Raw genomic sequence first — 15,564 nt, forward strand, 5'->3', positions numbered from 1 at the left:
CCTCCTCCTCCTCATTCCTCCTCTTCCCTCCGTGAGGCCTTCCTCTCGTTGTCGCCTTGAATTCCGCACGTTCGGGCTCTCCTTTCCGCCCGTCCTTTTCTCGGATCTACCTGTCGTCATTCCGCCATCCACCAGGTCGGGTAACGGTGAATCCGAAAAAGCACGGGTTGTCGACTGGCGCATTGAGGTCCGTAGACCCCAACAGTTTCGGCTCTCCATATCATCGCATCATGCTCCAGCATCCCCGGTCCCATCACCGGTCTCGACTACTTAGCTTGCAGTATTCAAATGATTGCTGACCTACGCTCGTTCTCCCTCTAGTCACCTGCGCCAGCCCGGACACCCGTGGGCCTTGTGGGAAGATGAACTCGCTCAACATCCTCTCGTCTCGAGTCATTGGCCAGTCGTCCCTCCCAGCTCGGAGCCGTCAGCGTTCCCGGTCCCAGGGAGACGTCGCCAGAGCGAATGAGCCCGGCGACCTTGCCAAACTTCGGTCGTACAGCGAAAGCAACTTTCACACGACCGAGGCTCACGAGAATAGCCATGATGCGCCCGACGAGAATATAAATTACTCCCACGAAATTACGTTTGATGAGAAATCGCCCCTATTACGAAGTATACAGAAAGATGGTTCCTTTGCTACGAAAAGCACCTTAGGATTCGTTGCCCAACGGTTCTTTGATGCGATTGCGGAAACGATCAAGTTCATCCTATCCACTTTAGCTGCGCCCGGTTTCTATGTTGCCCAATGTTTTGAGGACGATAACGGCCATTACTCTTTTCTGGCACCCGTGAGGAAGCTACGACGGTCCGTGTCTAGCCGCCCATCCAAGTCGACTGGCTCCACGACGGCGGGTAGAGGTAGTCGACAAGCGGAAAGCAAACGACGAACAGGTACTTCGCGAAGATCTAAAAGCAACGTATCCCGGGATTCCATCGCCTCGAGCACGTCCGAGTCGGAAGGAGATCGTCGGAGCGCCAAGGCACTCGGCAATAGTCGGTCACGAACCTCCAAGGCAAAGTCATCCAGTCCGGAACCAACGCCAGACGAGACCGCCCCTAGACGCTCGATCCGGATCAAGCTTCATAGCGAAGAGGCGCTCAAGCGACAGAGGCAACGCCGGTCGCAAAGTGCTGATCTGCGCCAGACACCGGAAAATGGCGTTCAGGGTACTCTCAATCTGGACAGTCTCAAATCTCCCACATCTCCGTCGGTACATAGGGTCACCAGGTATCCGCATTCTCCCGTCCCTCCTCGCCCGCTGATTCCACCCCGTGTGCCGTCTTACACGGCCAACCTCCGCCTTCCTAAGAGCCCGCAAAAGACTCTGGTCCTTGATCTGGATGAGACGCTCATCCATTCCCTGGCCAAGGGCGGCCGCATGTCCAGTGGCCACATGGTTGAGGTCAAACTGTCCACGCCGATGACGACTGCACTCACACCCGGCGGACCACCCACGACTCTGGGTCCGCAGCATCCCATCCTGTATTACGTACACAAGCGACCCCACTGTGATGAGTTCTTGCGCAAGATTTCCAAGTGGTACAAGCTGGTCATCTTCACTGCCAGTGTGCAAGAGTATGCGGATCCAGTCATTGACTGGCTCGAGCAAGAGCGGAAATACTTCCAGGCGCGGTACTACCGTCAACACTGTACTTTCCGGAATGGTGCATATATCAAGGACCTCAGCTCTGTGGAGCCTGATTTGAGTAAGGTGATGATCCTGGACAACAGTCCTATGAGTTATATTTTTCACGAAGGTATGTCTCGAGTTTGACGTGACTCTGCTACCATACTCCAGCCTGCTCTAACACCAATGATAGATAATGCTATCCCAATTGAGGGCTGGATTAATGATCCCACGGATAATGGTCTTCTTCACCTCGTCCCCATGTTAGAAGCTTTGCAGTATGTGACCGATGTGCGGGCTTTTTTGGCCTTGCGTAGAGGGGAAGCGGAAGCTTGATCTGGCGGAGGGGGACGAGGGGAGGTTTTACCAGACCATAGAAACGAAAATCAGAAAAAGGAAGAAAAAAAAGAAAGAAAGAAAGAGAAAGCACAGTTTGATGTTAACGGAAGCCTTATAATGCATTCATAGCTCAGCTCAGCTCATGTAAAGAAGAGGCTGAAGGGAAAGCATGACGAGTGTTCATTGAAGCATATTGTTTGTTCCACCATTCCATTACCATACCATACCCCCTCTCCTGTTTATCCTTTTGCCTTATACTTTGTCACCCTACAGATTCTTGTAATTCCTTATTTTTCTTTTTTTTTTTTTTTTTTTTTTTTTTTTTTTTTCTTTTTTATTATCATCATTCTTCTATATTCTTTATCCTTATATTTGCATTTCCTCTTCCTATTCCTGTTGTCATTCTGTTCCACCTTGTCTGCTTGTCTCACGAGTCAGGACTCATCATCCTTTAACCCCCCACCCAAAATATATTATACTACGTCCCTGTCCGGGTTTTGCAAAGACAGCGTTGGTACTATTTTACCACTCTGTTCCACTTTTTTTTTCTGGATGAATGAATCAACTGGAATTGGTTTGTGGGTAGGTCTCTACTGCTTCATTGTACGTCTGTCATGTCAGTTAGCCTGGGATAGATCATTCCATCAGCCTGTTGGTTCGAATTGAGACATCGGGTAAGATCTCCCGAGTCGTACTAAAAGGCTGCTAGTAGATATAGTGCGACTCTGAAACTTACGATATCGAGTTCTTAGTAATCTACCAACGGTTATTATAGCAGCCTTCCATTATGCTAGATATGGGTAAATATACTACTAAGTATATGCTGTAGTGGGGACTTTTCACCATTGGATATGGAGTAACGATGAACTAACCAAGGTAATGATGGCATGACTGTCAGGATATCACGTAATCCATACTACGTAGACGTCTGCTGGACTACTACTATATGACGGTAGCTTAACTGAGTGCTCTAATTACTATTCATAGCTATGTGTGCTATAGTTGTGAGCAGAATTAATTACGAGAGACTTAAGGCTAGTTATTCTGCAGGCCAAGTGGAGACGGAATCGAAGATGGGTAAGCCGATAGGGTATTAACTAACTATGGCATATCGCTGTTTCCATTCCATTTCATTTTATCGTTATCGCTGCGTGTCCGACATCGGGGAAATCGGGTTGATACTAAGTAAGAACATTGCTCCAGTTTACTGTTGTATCTAGATTTCATATGACATATTTTTATCCAATTTTTATTTCATTTCGCTATTTTTTTTTGTTATTTGCAATTGTTCGTCTATGAGATCGTTATGGTACTAATTGATTTTCGTAGCCCCTTTACAGTCCCTTGGCCTGCTTCGCCTCCGTCAAGGCTTCCTTCAAGGCAGCAATGGCCTTGTCGACGTCCGAACGGTTGGGATCCGTGACGCTGACGCCCATGTGTCCGAAGCGGATGTACTTGGTGGCAACCTGCTTGTGCAGACCCGCTGCAAAGATGACGCCGCGCTTCAGCAGACCCGGCAGGACATCCGGAGGAGCCAGACCCTCCGGCAGCCAGATGGCCGTCATGGCGTGGGCCTGGTTCTCGGGCTTGGAAGCGACCTGCTGCAGACCGAGATCAGCGACAGCAGCCTTGACGCGGTCGGAGGCCTGGGCGTGGATGGCGTAGCGCTCCGACATGGGACGGGCAGTGATCTGGGAAAGAGTGGTGTGCAGAGCATGGACGAGCTGGGTGGGAGGGGTGGCGAAGTAAGAGGGCTTGAAGTTCTCGTAGTTCTGCATGATAGGGAGCCAGTTGGCGATGGAGGCGTAGTAGGAGGACGGGGGGGTCTGGCGGGTCTTGAAGGTGTTGATGGCGCGGCCGGACAGCATCAGGATGCTGAGGCCGGGCGGGCAGCCGATGGCCTTCTGGCTGGCCGTGAGGACGACATCAATGTCCCATTCGTCGAAGGCAATCTCTTCACAGCCGACACTGCAGACACCGTCGACGACGACCAGGGTCTGGGGGCTGACGCGACGGACGACCTCGGCCACGCGCTTGATGTCGCTGAGGACACCGGTCGAGGTGTCGACGTGGGTGATGGTAATGATCTTGTAGGGCTTCTCCTTGAGGGCCTGCTCGATTTCCTCGAAAGAGGGGCGTTCACCGATGGGGGCCTTGAGCTGGGTGGCATTGGCGCCGTAGGTTTCCAGGCAGGTAGCGAAGGAGTCGGCAAAGTAACCGGTGTGCAGGACCAGCGCATTCTCACCCTTCTCAATCAGGTTGGAGGCCACGATATCCCATCCGAGAGTACCGCTACCGGAGATAACGAAGGGCTGAGCAGCAGGGTTGGAGGACTGGAAGAGTTTCCGGACCATGGACAGGGTCTCTCCGAAGGTCTTGACGAAACCGGGGGCGACATGGCTCTCACTGGAAGCCAAGAAATTGGTCAATGAGGGGCTGATCGGAGGAAAAAGGACGAGGACGGGGACGAGGACGAGGGGTATTTACTTACGCGTAGTGAGCCATAGACTGGAGGACAGCATCGTCGAATTCAATGGGCCCTGGAATCAACAGGGTGGGGTGAGGGGCTTGGGAGGACATTTTGGCGGCGGGGGGTGGGGAGTCAGTGGGAGAGGAAGGAGTCGAAGGAGTCGAAGGAGTAGAAGGGGAGGTAGTAGGAGTGGAAGCCGTGCGATCGAGGGGTTTATATTCGATATCGTCGGGAGCCAGCGAGTTCCTCTCGGTCGAGAAGGGGGTGTTAAGCTCCGGCAGCGGGAGTCGCTGATCCAGGTGCCTGGAAATCAGGCTCAATCGCTGCTGGGGAGTGCGTTTGGCCGCCAGGGTTGCAGAGTGAATCGGCTCTCGACGGGAGAGAGCCTGCGGGGTAAAGGGAAAAGGATAACGATAACTCTCTTTTGCCTGTGATGGAGGGTGGAACAACCGTGGGTTTCCCTCGGGGATCGCCGGGCTTGGATGCAGTAATGCTGTGTAAGTACTTAGTGTGTGTCAGTTAATTCCAGGCACTCCCTATGGCCTTCTTCCTTCCTTAGTGCAATGGTTGATTCCGGGTGATTTTATGCGATGGTGAGATTGGAGAGGTTTTATGGGAATCGGTTTTTAAAAAGAATTCGGGTTTTGGGGGGAAATCGATGTATTTCCTCACGTTCAAAAATTTTTCCATCCCCCTTTCCATTTCCATTCCCCTTTTTCCCTTGCATTCTATCGGCCGGAAGACGCCATTGTTCTCCAACCGGGCGGACCCTTCCGTCCCACGATTTTCTCCGCGATCAGCCATGGCTGTCTTGACTCATACAAATGACATGAATAAGTGAGTAAGTCAGTCAATTAACTAGTTCACTAGTTAACTAGTGTAGTCGATTGTGGTGGTTCAACTGCGCGATGTGCCATTGTTGATTTACTTTGCATACTTCTGGGCAAGTTGGAAGTTAGATGTTGTCTCTCTACAAATGAGATCAATCAGAGCATCTCAGCGACAGCCACAACCGGCGCAGTGACCCATACTTCGCTGTCCTTCTTCACTGCAATGCACATGTGGGCGATCTCGGCCAGTTTTCTCAAGTTTCATCCTGGTGATTAACTAGATACTCAGATGTACCATCAGTCAGCATGGTTCGCAGGGTTTTGTCCTTTCATCAGGAATTAGTGAACACCCGGAGCAGTCCAGGGCTAAGGACTTCACAACAAATGATTCTTCGTCTCATAGCAGCAAAGATGAGATTTTCTTGATTTTTGGCCGCGCAGATGTCTGTAGGAAGGTGCAAACATATCTGTCCGGATCTGCTGGATAGACAATATCCTGGTTGCTTACGGCGCCCACATGCTGTCGTGGAGGGGTGCTGTTGGTCTTCGATTCGATGCTGAGGTTCGGGGAGCCTTGGTTCTTTCTTAAGTGGGTCTGAGCCTCCAGCTGGGCGACGACGTGCCATCCATTCCATGCAGCTTGTCCTTGTTCTTTTTTGGATCATCGAAAGAAATAAATAGCTGTCCTCTTCAACGTCCCTGGCTTGGAACAATTAAGCGGGAATACTTCTCGGTTCACTGTTTGGAATCTCCCAAATCTTCTACCCCACTCTTTTACCCCTCCATCGGAACATCACAATGGCAACCCAAGAGGCCAAACCCGCAGTGGTCTGCGTTTTGTAGGCTATCCTCCCCCCGGATACATCAGTACTCTCTCAAAATGATAGTACTAATTCGCAACCAGCTGTGGCTCCTATCCGGGCAACTCTACCAGCCATCTGGAAGCAGCTCGTGCGCTTGCGCAAGATTTCCACAAGCACAATGTGCAACTGGTTTACGGTGGCGGTACCGTTGGTATCATGGGAGAGCTCGCAAAAACCCTGGTGGCATTATCAGGACCGAAGTCGGTCCAGGGAATTATCCCGCAAGCTTTGGTTGAAGTCGAAGAAGGCTACAAGGCCTCGGCATCGGACGCGCAAAGCAAGGAAGGCAAGGCTGCTGAGCGTATTGTGAACCAGTCCGTACAAGAATCCAACTTCGGCATGGTGACGATCGTCCCCGACATGCATACCCGCAAAAGATTGATGGCCCAGAAGGTCCTTGAAGGTGGTCCTGGGTCAGGATTCGTTGCCCTTGCTGGCGGATTTGGCACCATGGAGGAACTCATGGAAATGACTACCTGGAACCAGCTTGGGATCCACAAGGCGGGCATTGTCCTATTGAACATCAACGGCTACTGGAACGGAATTCTACAGTGGATCCAGACCGCTGTCAAAGAGGGCCTGGTGAGCCCTGAGAATGCTCGTATTATTGCGGAGGCTACGAAGGCCGAGGAGGTTCTAAAGATGTTGAGGGAGTATCAGATCAGCAGTGACCGTATGGCGTTGAACTGGGGGCAAGAATAAGCGGCTGTTCCTAGCCGGGTACTCAGCAATTTCTCTACCAGCGTACACGATATAACCTGGCACCGCGACACTCTAAACTGTATAGTCATGAGTACTAGAATCGTCGCATGGAGGCTCCTATAATAGAACGAACCATGAATAGTTGTCAAACCAAGTGACCTGCAGAGGCTAATCCCAAAGGGACTGTAGGATAGGGCTTAGGGCAGTTGAGGGTGGCAGGCATCCATCGGCGGGCGTCCATAAGCTTTCCCCGCGGAGCTCCATCGCGCCGGAGGAGCAACTGATAGTCATACGTAGCTTAATTTCCCATTTCCGTTTCCATCACCGTCGCTGTCTGCTGCCCGCCTACTACTATACTTCTCGCCAATCACACTCCCAAGATCACGCCCACTTGGAATGGGCCTTGAGTACTTGCTTGCTTGCTTCTTCTAGGATGACTTCCCGCCTGGTTCTGGTCATTGGTGACCTCTTCATCCCCGACAGAGCCCCCGTACGCATCCCCTCATCCCTTATCGCATCCTCGCAGGTTGACCTGTCTGCTGACTTGTACTCGCTAGGACCTCCCAGCCAAGGTGCGCACTATTGCTCCATCCCTCTTGATCCTCCTCTCTGTCTTTCAATCCCCCGTTCTCGATTGACCCGCGCACAGTTCCGGAAACTCCTGACGCCAGGCAAGATCGGCCAGATCCTCTGTCTCGGCAATCTCACCGATCGGAGCACTTTCGAATTCCTCCGACAGGTCGCTCCAGACTTGCAATTGGTCAAAGGCGACTTCGATGTCGATTCCCCCAACCTACCCCTCTCTAAAGTGGTGACTCACGGGAGTCTCCGCATCGGATTTACTCATGGCCACACCATCATCCCGCCGGGGGACGCCGATGCCCTTCTGATCGCTGCCCGCCAGATGGATGTTGACATACTGCTATGGGGTGGAACCCACCGCTTTGAAGCTTTTGAACTGGAGGGAAGGTTCTTTATCAACCCGGGAAGTGCCACCGGTGCCATGAGCACGGGGTACTGGCCGGAAGGGGAAGAGCCGACACCTAGTTTCTGTTTGATGGATGTAAGTCGCGCAACTCCACGGGGTTCGCTGCAAGACTCGGTACGTGCTCTATGCTAACACAGGATTATAGATCCAAGGCGATGTCCTCGTGTTGTATGTTTACCAACTGAAGACGGACGCCGACGGGGCTGAGACGGTCGCGGTCGAGAAAGTATCTTACCGCAAGAACAATATCCCTTCTTCATGAGTTGACGCTTTATAATTTCTTATTGTACATACATAGAACCAGGCACGATAATGATGTTCTTCTAACCTATGCGGCTGTTGTTCATGTTATATTAGTTGATAGTGATGTACGGTTGCAATCTTTTATCTGCCCTGAACATACCATGTCATGTATGGCAGTAACTAACATATGTCATGGTCTAACTGTGCAAGAAGATATCCTACCCAAGGAAATGATAGGTTCCATCGGCATTGATACTGAGGTCGCGGTAATTGCTATGGAGATTGACAGACCTCGTTACTAGACAGTGGCTATTTTGGGATAACGCTGATGTCCCCGTACTATTAAATGAAGAATCAGATAGTTAAAAGTCTGCAAATCCTGAGAAATAAGTACGCGAGGATGGTCTGAATGATCAACATCTGTAAATGCGACAGGAACTTGCCGAATCCTAGGGGCTCAGGATGATGTAGAGCGGTACCGACGGGAGTTGGTCCAATGACAAACCTGCTAGGCCGGAAAGAGCAAGCAGTGACTTCGGCGTCGATCAACGCAAGCATCACATTTGGTTTCTGCACCCTCCAGTCACCTATCACCTATCTTACTTTCTCTACTTGAACAGGTCCTAGTTTAGTTCTAGGTGCCAGTCCTTTCTGTCCTTCTCGGACCTTTTATTTTTCCTGCAGCTTTCCCTCCCCCCGCCCACTAGACCAGTTCCGCGGAAGCTATCATTGCCGCTTGAGCTTTCATTGCGACCCAGCGACGTGGTAAAAAAAAAAAAAAGAGACGCGACTTTCTCTACACCTATAATCATAATGGCTACGGAAGAGAACGAGATCAAGGATGAGCGCCTGCAACACCAGGAGGAGGCCGGTGATGATGAGGTACGTTTTGACTGCTTGCGCTGAAAACCCAAAGCTTGATGCTTTCTTTTGCTTGTTTCTTGGCTTGCTTCTATTTGACTTGGCGATTTGTCTTTCACTGAATCTAGCTAACGTGACCTTCTTTTTTCATGACTTATAGGAGGAGATTGCGGCGATGAAGAAACGGGTAGCCGAAATGGAATCCGAGGCAGCGAAGCTACGCGAGATGCAAGCCACGCTTGATCAGCAATCGGAGAACCTGCGTGAGGACAAAGAGGAGATCGACGCTCGGAGTGTCTTCGTCGGCAACGTGGACTACGGTGCCTCTCCCGAGGAGATTCAGGCACACTTTCAAAGTTGCGGCTCAATAAACCGTGTCACTATCCTGCTGGACAAGTTCACCGGCCAGCCCAAGGGGTATGTTGCAGCGCATTCATTTGACAGGCTGGGGGGCATCATATGCTGATATGATTTACAGATACGCCTATGTAGAATTTGCGGAACCCAGTTTAGTGGCTCAGGCCCTTGTCTTGAACGAGAGTGTCTTCCGCGGCCGGAACCTGAAGGTAGATCGCATGATAGAGGCCATTGATCGACTGAATGATACTAATGCTCGATGCTTTACAGGTCGTTCCAAAGCGTACCAACCTGCCGGGCATGAGCCGCGGTCGTGGACGAGGTGGATTCCGCGGTGGTGGCCGGGGGTACCGTGGTGGATTTGCGCCCCGTGGAGGGTATCGCGGTGGCTACCGTGGCCGGGGTCGCGGCTATGCGCCCTACTAAGGGCCTGAACTGCTTGGAGGCGAGGCATGCGAGCGAAGTTAGGTGCAGACTCGACGCGGCATCGCGATGGAGACATCCGGTGCGAAGCGCAGGTCGGGAACTGAAATGCACACATCTCTCTTGATCTAGTGAGAATCCTCTGGAGTTTATGGACTGGGATGTACTTTGTATGATAACCATCCGGCAATCTCGGACTACGCCAGATGGGTGGAGCACTGAAGTCGCTTGTTTCTTGTTGTGATATCATAAAGCCTACAGAGAATTTGCTTTGCGACAGGAACCGTCAAGAAAAGAACTAGTCAAGAGGACGGGACATTTGGGAATTACGTCTTGGAACAGACAGCATAATGGAGCTGCTGTGAGTTAGTTCAGCACAACAAAAGATGTGGTCTATAAAAATATGCAGTAAAGGCAGCAAGGCACTGGAATTAGCCATCCCAATATTATTAGTGTAAGTAGGGAGTAAGGACGGGAAGGAAAACAGGGAATAACGTCATGAAAACCAAAATAATAAAAAGTAAAAGAAATCCACACCAATGAAGGACGGATGACCATCCAAAACAGCCCTACACTAAAACTAAATCACTTAGTACTTTAAAGTCACTATCGGCAAGGCCGGCATGATGTCGCATTTTGAGAGGGAAATCAACCATCAAATCGTAAGCGGGAAAGGGGAGGTGCATCCAATCTCCGTCAGCAAGTTGGGAGAGTCTAGAAGGCCGACCCATGCGAGGCGCTGACGAGTTTATTCCTCAAAGCGGAGCAAAGCGAAGAGAGAAGAGGGAATCATATCGCTTCTTTTATTTTATTTTATTTTTTTCCCCTACTTTTTATTTCTCTTTTTCTTCTTTCCTCCCTTGGGTATTGCGCCCCACTGTGCTTGTGTAATGGACTGTAATGGTGTGAAATATCATTCATTGATTGGTAAGTTTTAAGTTGGAAGAGAATGAAGAAGAGGCAGCAGAAGGGGAAGCGGAAGTGTGATTTTCCATGGAGGGAGATAGGAGAAAGTGGGAATGGGATGGGAAGAATCTGGCTGCCTTGAGGGGAGGGATATACAATATTATCGACTACAGTATGTGCAGAGTTGTGAAAATGCAAAGTAGGCATCTACTTAACTATTTTCCATTCAGAGTATCAGTATTGAAAAGTGACGCGGGGCTGCGTTTTTTGGGCGGAATTCCGGGCAGCCCAAAAGCGATCGGAGGGAAATCATCAATATCTAGACTAAGTCTGGACTCTGTAGTGATGGTAGCACATTTACTAGATTACGAATTAAATATCAGATTGAAGCAATGAACAAGCACTCTTCACGGTTTGTACCAGTAGAGAGTCAATTTACATCTTTCTGCCGGTGAAGAAAGAGAAGAGAGTCGTGCTACTCTCCTACTATCATCACGACTACTTACTACTTGCCTCTAGTACATACAGAGACTAGACAAGTTGTGCTTAGCTGCTTTGACGTCTCTAGTTAGTTAGTTAGTTAGTTACTACTCGTTAGTCGCTCTCCTTCTCTTTCCCTCCCCCTCCTTTCCCTTTCTCGCCACGACCATCGGAACAAGCACCAGAACAAAACCCACAGTTCTTCCCTCTGATTGTTGCTGGAGCATTTCGTGGACTCTTCCAGACGGGCTTCGTTCCCAACTAACTTGACTAGCACACAACCGGGAACCCGTTCTAGAGGAAGAAGATCCGCCTTTGCCCGCGCCAACCTCTCTGGCTCCCCTCCCTGTGCCCCGGGTCAAAGTCCCACGACTTTCTCTCTGCCTGGCCTGCTTGACTAAGAAGTACTACTTGACTTAACTTGAGTGAGTTAGGCTAGTGAAGTGACTTACTTAAGTAACTTACTTGCTTGGTGGCTGCACCTCCCGGTCGAACCCCTCGCGGCCCCGTGATTGGCTCCCAAAGCGCAACGTCAGGACTGCCCTGCTCAGCCCCAAACTGGCAGTCTGACTGACTGACTGGAAGACACTAAACTACGACTTACTGCCCGCGCCTCCTCCATCTAAACGCCATTACTCGGCCCGTTGGTTATCGTCACTCTCAACTTTTATCGTCCTTCTCTCTCTCTTCCCCCGTGCCCACCTCTCTCCTCTCCCCTCGCTCTCCACCCTCCACCGTTCGCTTTTCCCTTCAACCCCCCCTCCTCTCCTCCCCCCACGACTTTCGCCTGACGCCACTTTCCTCCCGCTGCTGTTCGGTGTCCGTGCCTGTCGACGGCGGTGGATGCGCACGCCGCGATTTACCTTTTGAGGCTTATCCGGATCGGCCGTTTGCTGCACTTAGAGGCGCGTCACTGTCTGCCTGTTCCCTTCCTCCAGGATGGGTTCCAACCTGCCAGCGTATGTGCATACCTCGGATTCTCCCCTTGCGTGATGTCTTGAACATCAGAGTCGTTTCTGTGTGCGTGCGTGGTGCTACTGGCAGGATGCTAACCATCGATGACTTGCAGGCAACCAAATCTTCGGGTCACAAGTAAGCTTGATTCGGCGGCGGATCCTCAAGGGTCTCGATGGGATATGGTTGGGACGATTCGAGACTGACTGGCATGTTCAATAGTTATCGCAGCGGATGGGTTATACAAGCGCGATGTTTTCCGTACGTCCCCGCACTTGAATTTATGGATAACTACCAGCTGACTATCTGCGTTGTCGATAGGCTTTCCCGATCCCTTCGCTGTGGCCACCGTCGGGGGTGAACAAACCCACACGACGTCAGTGATCAAGAAGACGCTGAACCCCTACTGGAATGAGATGTTTGACCTGTAAGGACCCGCTGGATTGTCTGTCTTCGTGGGCCGACACTAATCACCGGTCCCATCAGCCGAGTCAATGAAGACAGTATCCTCGCAATCCAGATCTTTGACCAGAAGAAGTTCAAGAAGAAGGACCAAGGTTTCCTCGGGGTGATTAATGTGCGGATTGGCGATGTTATAGATCTACAAATGGGTGGCGATGGTGAGTGATCTGCTTGATGGTCCACCCCATCTCCCGGTCGTTGATACTGACAGCGGTCTCGCGCCTTGTAGAAATGCTCACCCGAGATCTGAAGAAGTCCAACGATAATCTTGTGGTGCACGGAAAGCTTATTATCAACCTGTCCACCAACCTCAGCACCCCGATCCCGAACCAGGCCAATGGCCTGCATCGTTCACATGCTCAGTCGTCGACCTCCAGTGGGCTCGTTCCCCAGGTTTCGTCTGCTTCGCATCCTTCCGTCAGCCCAGGTCAAGCCGAGCCGTCCGCCGCCGCGTCGAACGTGTCGCTCCATCCTCAACGTGTCCCCTCAACCACCCGACCGACCAGCACGGTAGGCCCCGTCAATGGCGGCCCCGCTCCCCCTCCAAACGGCCCTCAAGGTTCTCGCACCAATCTCAGTTCCTTCGAGGACAGCCAGGGTCGGCTGCCAGCTGGCTGGGAGCGACGGGAGGATAACTTGGGACGTACCTATTATGTGGATCACAACACGCGGACTACCACCTGGACCCGGCCGTCATCGAACTACAATGAGCAAACGCAACGCACACAGCGCGAGGCCAACATGCAACTGGAGCGCCGCGCTCACCAGAGCCGGATGCTGCCGGAAGACCGGACAGGGGCCAATTCGCCAAATCTGCAGGAAAGCCCGCAACCGCAACCGCAGCAGGCCCATACCCCGCCGGCCGGTGGCAGCGCCAGTGCTGTGTCCATGATGGCCACGGGAGCTACCACTGCAGGCACTGGTGAGCTCCCACCCGGATGGGAGCAGCGGACGACACCCGAGGGACGGCCCTACTTTGTCGACCACAACACCCGGACAACTACGTGGGTTGATCCTCGGCGACAGCAGTACATCCGCATGTACGGACACAATGCCAACGGGGGCAACACGACGATCCAGCAGCAGCCAGTGTCTCAGCTGGGCCCTCTGCCCAGTGGATGGGAAATGCGGTTGACGAATACGGCCCGAGTGTACTTTGTGGACCACAACACCAAGACCACCACGTGGGATGACCCCCGGCTGCCGTCGTCGTTGGATCAGGGTGTGCCGCAGTACAAGCGTGACTTCCGCCGCAAGCTGATTTACTTCCGGTCGCAGCCCGCGCTGCGCATCATGTCCGGCCAGTGCCACGTGAAGGTGCGGCGTAACAACATCTTTGAGGATTCGTACGCCGAGATCATGCGGCAGAGCGCTTCGGATCTGAAGAAGCGGTTGATGATCAAGTTTGATGGTGAAGACGGTCTCGATTACGGTGGTCTTTCCCGGTAGGCTTTTGTCCCCTTCCTTCTAGCTGTGAGAATGGCTGAAATACTGACTGAATAGTGAATTTTTCTTCCTCCTCTCGCACGAAATGTTTAACCCGTTCTATTGTCTTTTCGAGTATTCCGCACACGATAATTATACCCTGCAAATTAATCCTCACTCGGGTGTGAACCCCGAGCACTTGAACTACTTCAAGTTCATTGGACGCGTGGTCGGGCTGGCTATTTTCCACCGGCGCTTCCTCGATTCGTTCTTCATCGGAGCGTTCTACAAGATGATGCTCCGGAAGAAGGTGTCGCTACAGGACATGGAGGGTGTGGATGAAGATCTGCACCGCAATTTGGCGTGGACTTTGTATGTTTCTCCCCAACGATAACATGGATCAATTCTAATGCTGCGCAGGGAGAACGACATTGAGGGCATCATCGAGCTGACCTTTTCGGTTGACGACGAAAAGTTCGGTGAGCGCACTACGATTGATCTGAAGCCCGGCGGCCGGGACATTCCCGTTACCAACGAGAACAAGGGCGAATATGTAGAGTGAGTATTGTCTGCTACAGTTGTTGGCAAAGCTAACGGTAATAGATTGGTCACGGAGTGGAAGATTGTGAAGCGGGTGGAGGAGCAGTTCAACGCATTCATGTCGGGTTTCAACGAGCTGATTCCGGCGGATCTGGTCAACGTGTTCGACGAGCGCGAGCTAGAGCTGCTGATCGGCGGTATTGCGGACATTGATGTGGATGACTGGAAGAAGCACACGGATTACCGCGGATACCAGGAACAGGACGAGGTGATCCAGAACTTCTGGAAGATCGTGCGCACCTGGGATGCGGAGCAGAAGTCGCGTCTGCTGCAGTTCACCACGGGAACGTCTCGTATTCCGGTCAATGGATTCAAGGATCTGCAGGGCTCGGACGGACCGAGACGGTTCACCATTGAGAAGTCGGGCGATCCGATCGCGCTGCCCAAATCGCACACCTGGTAAGTCTCGACACATCCTCATGAATACAGCGTCATACTAATACTGCTTACTTAGTTTCAACCGACTGGATCTGCCGCCGTACAAGACGCACGACGTTTTGGAGCACAAGCTGTCCATTGCTGTGGAGGAGACATTAGGTTTTGGACAAGAGTAGACAGGTGATGGGTGATATTGCATATGACCTCTATCATCGACGCAAGGCAAGACATGGTGTTCGAACAACGTTACGGACTATGCCTGCGAGGAGACGATCCGAGGGTGGACTATCTCTTTTCGTCGATATATTGTTCGGTTAGCAGGCAGGGCGGCAGTGGGCTTAGTGAACTGTATATAGTGTATTATTGCGGCGCCCGCAGCCATTGGGCGAGGTGTATGGAGTAGAATGTCGAATACTATTCACCATGTTCGGATGTTTAGATGTTCAGATGTTCAGATGTTCACCGATATTTAGGTTGGTAGGCAGCCAAGAAGCACAGTATTCTTCCCATTCTCAACACTCGCTACGGAACCAATTTGGTCAAGAGAACCGGTCTGGAGGTCTGGAAAACTCCTAAGTCATGTACCTGGAAAGAGAGTCGTATGTGATATATCATACGCCACCAATAATGGGCGGGTCAATACCTACCACCT

At 51.6% G+C, this 15,564-nt stretch overlaps 8 protein-coding genes across 8 annotated transcripts; 5 read left to right on the forward strand and 3 right to left on the reverse strand.

Annotated features, from left to right (window-relative positions):
- Window positions 1-362: 362 nt before the first annotated feature.
- Window positions 363-1,967, forward strand: An08g00990 (uncharacterized protein; the record flags this gene model as incomplete). Its single annotated transcript, XM_001392180.1, has 2 exons — window positions 363-1,761; window positions 1,825-1,967. 2 exons carry the CDS (start codon window positions 363-365, stop codon window positions 1,965-1,967), a joined length of 1,542 nt encoding a protein of 513 aa, XP_001392217.1.
- Window positions 1,968-3,304: 1,337 nt separating this feature from the next.
- On the reverse strand, window positions 3,305-4,550 carry An08g01000 (uncharacterized protein; the record flags this gene model as incomplete). Its single annotated transcript, XM_001392181.3, has 2 exons — window positions 3,305-4,376; window positions 4,462-4,550. The coding sequence occupies 2 exons, from the start codon at window positions 4,548-4,550 to the stop codon at window positions 3,305-3,307; spliced, it is 1,161 nt and encodes a 386-aa protein (XP_001392218.1).
- An 876-nt stretch (window positions 4,551-5,426) lies between these two features.
- On the reverse strand, window positions 5,427-5,896 carry An08g01010 (hypothetical protein; the record flags this gene model as incomplete). Its single annotated transcript, XM_059748812.1, has 2 exons — window positions 5,427-5,510; window positions 5,621-5,896. 2 exons carry the CDS (start codon window positions 5,894-5,896, stop codon window positions 5,427-5,429), a joined length of 360 nt encoding a protein of 119 aa, XP_059601125.1.
- Window positions 5,897-6,068: 172 nt separating this feature from the next.
- On the forward strand, window positions 6,069-6,835 carry An08g01020 (uncharacterized protein; the record flags this gene model as incomplete). Its single annotated transcript, XM_001392183.3, has 2 exons — window positions 6,069-6,109; window positions 6,175-6,835. The coding sequence occupies 2 exons, from the start codon at window positions 6,069-6,071 to the stop codon at window positions 6,833-6,835; spliced, it is 702 nt and encodes a 233-aa protein (XP_001392220.1).
- Window positions 6,836-7,268: 433 nt separating this feature from the next.
- An08g01030 (uncharacterized protein) lies at window positions 7,269-8,085 on the forward strand (the record flags this gene model as incomplete). The annotated part of the gene is made up of 3 exons (XM_059748813.1): window positions 7,269-7,325; window positions 7,485-7,898; window positions 7,969-8,085. The coding sequence occupies 3 exons, from the start codon at window positions 7,269-7,271 to the stop codon at window positions 8,083-8,085; spliced, it is 588 nt and encodes a 195-aa protein (XP_059601126.1).
- Window positions 8,086-8,879: 794 nt separating this feature from the next.
- An08g01040 (uncharacterized protein) lies at window positions 8,880-9,710 on the forward strand (the record flags this gene model as incomplete). The annotated part of the gene is made up of 4 exons (XM_001392185.3): window positions 8,880-8,948; window positions 9,088-9,344; window positions 9,406-9,493; window positions 9,555-9,710. 4 exons carry the CDS (start codon window positions 8,880-8,882, stop codon window positions 9,708-9,710), a joined length of 570 nt encoding a protein of 189 aa, XP_001392222.1.
- Window positions 9,711-10,932: 1,222 nt separating this feature from the next.
- On the reverse strand, window positions 10,933-11,726 carry An08g01050 (uncharacterized protein; the record flags this gene model as incomplete). The annotated part of the gene is made up of 5 exons (XM_059748814.1): window positions 10,933-10,973; window positions 11,140-11,177; window positions 11,291-11,439; window positions 11,559-11,667; window positions 11,698-11,726. The coding sequence occupies 5 exons, from the start codon at window positions 11,724-11,726 to the stop codon at window positions 10,933-10,935; spliced, it is 366 nt and encodes a 121-aa protein (XP_059601127.1).
- Window positions 11,727-12,032: 306 nt separating this feature from the next.
- Window positions 12,033-15,088, forward strand: An08g01060 (uncharacterized protein; the record flags this gene model as incomplete). Its single annotated transcript, XM_001392187.3, has 10 exons — window positions 12,033-12,052; window positions 12,163-12,185; window positions 12,270-12,308; window positions 12,369-12,474; window positions 12,534-12,667; window positions 12,739-13,954; window positions 14,013-14,306; window positions 14,355-14,492; window positions 14,538-14,933; window positions 14,989-15,088. The coding sequence occupies 10 exons, from the start codon at window positions 12,033-12,035 to the stop codon at window positions 15,086-15,088; spliced, it is 2,466 nt and encodes an 821-aa protein (XP_001392224.1).
- Window positions 15,089-15,564: the final 476 nt, after the last annotated feature.

Source organism: Aspergillus niger (assembly GCF_000002855.4).
Source record: "Aspergillus niger supercontig An08".
Classification (NCBI taxonomy): Eukaryota; Fungi; Ascomycota; class Eurotiomycetes; order Eurotiales; family Aspergillaceae; genus Aspergillus; species Aspergillus niger.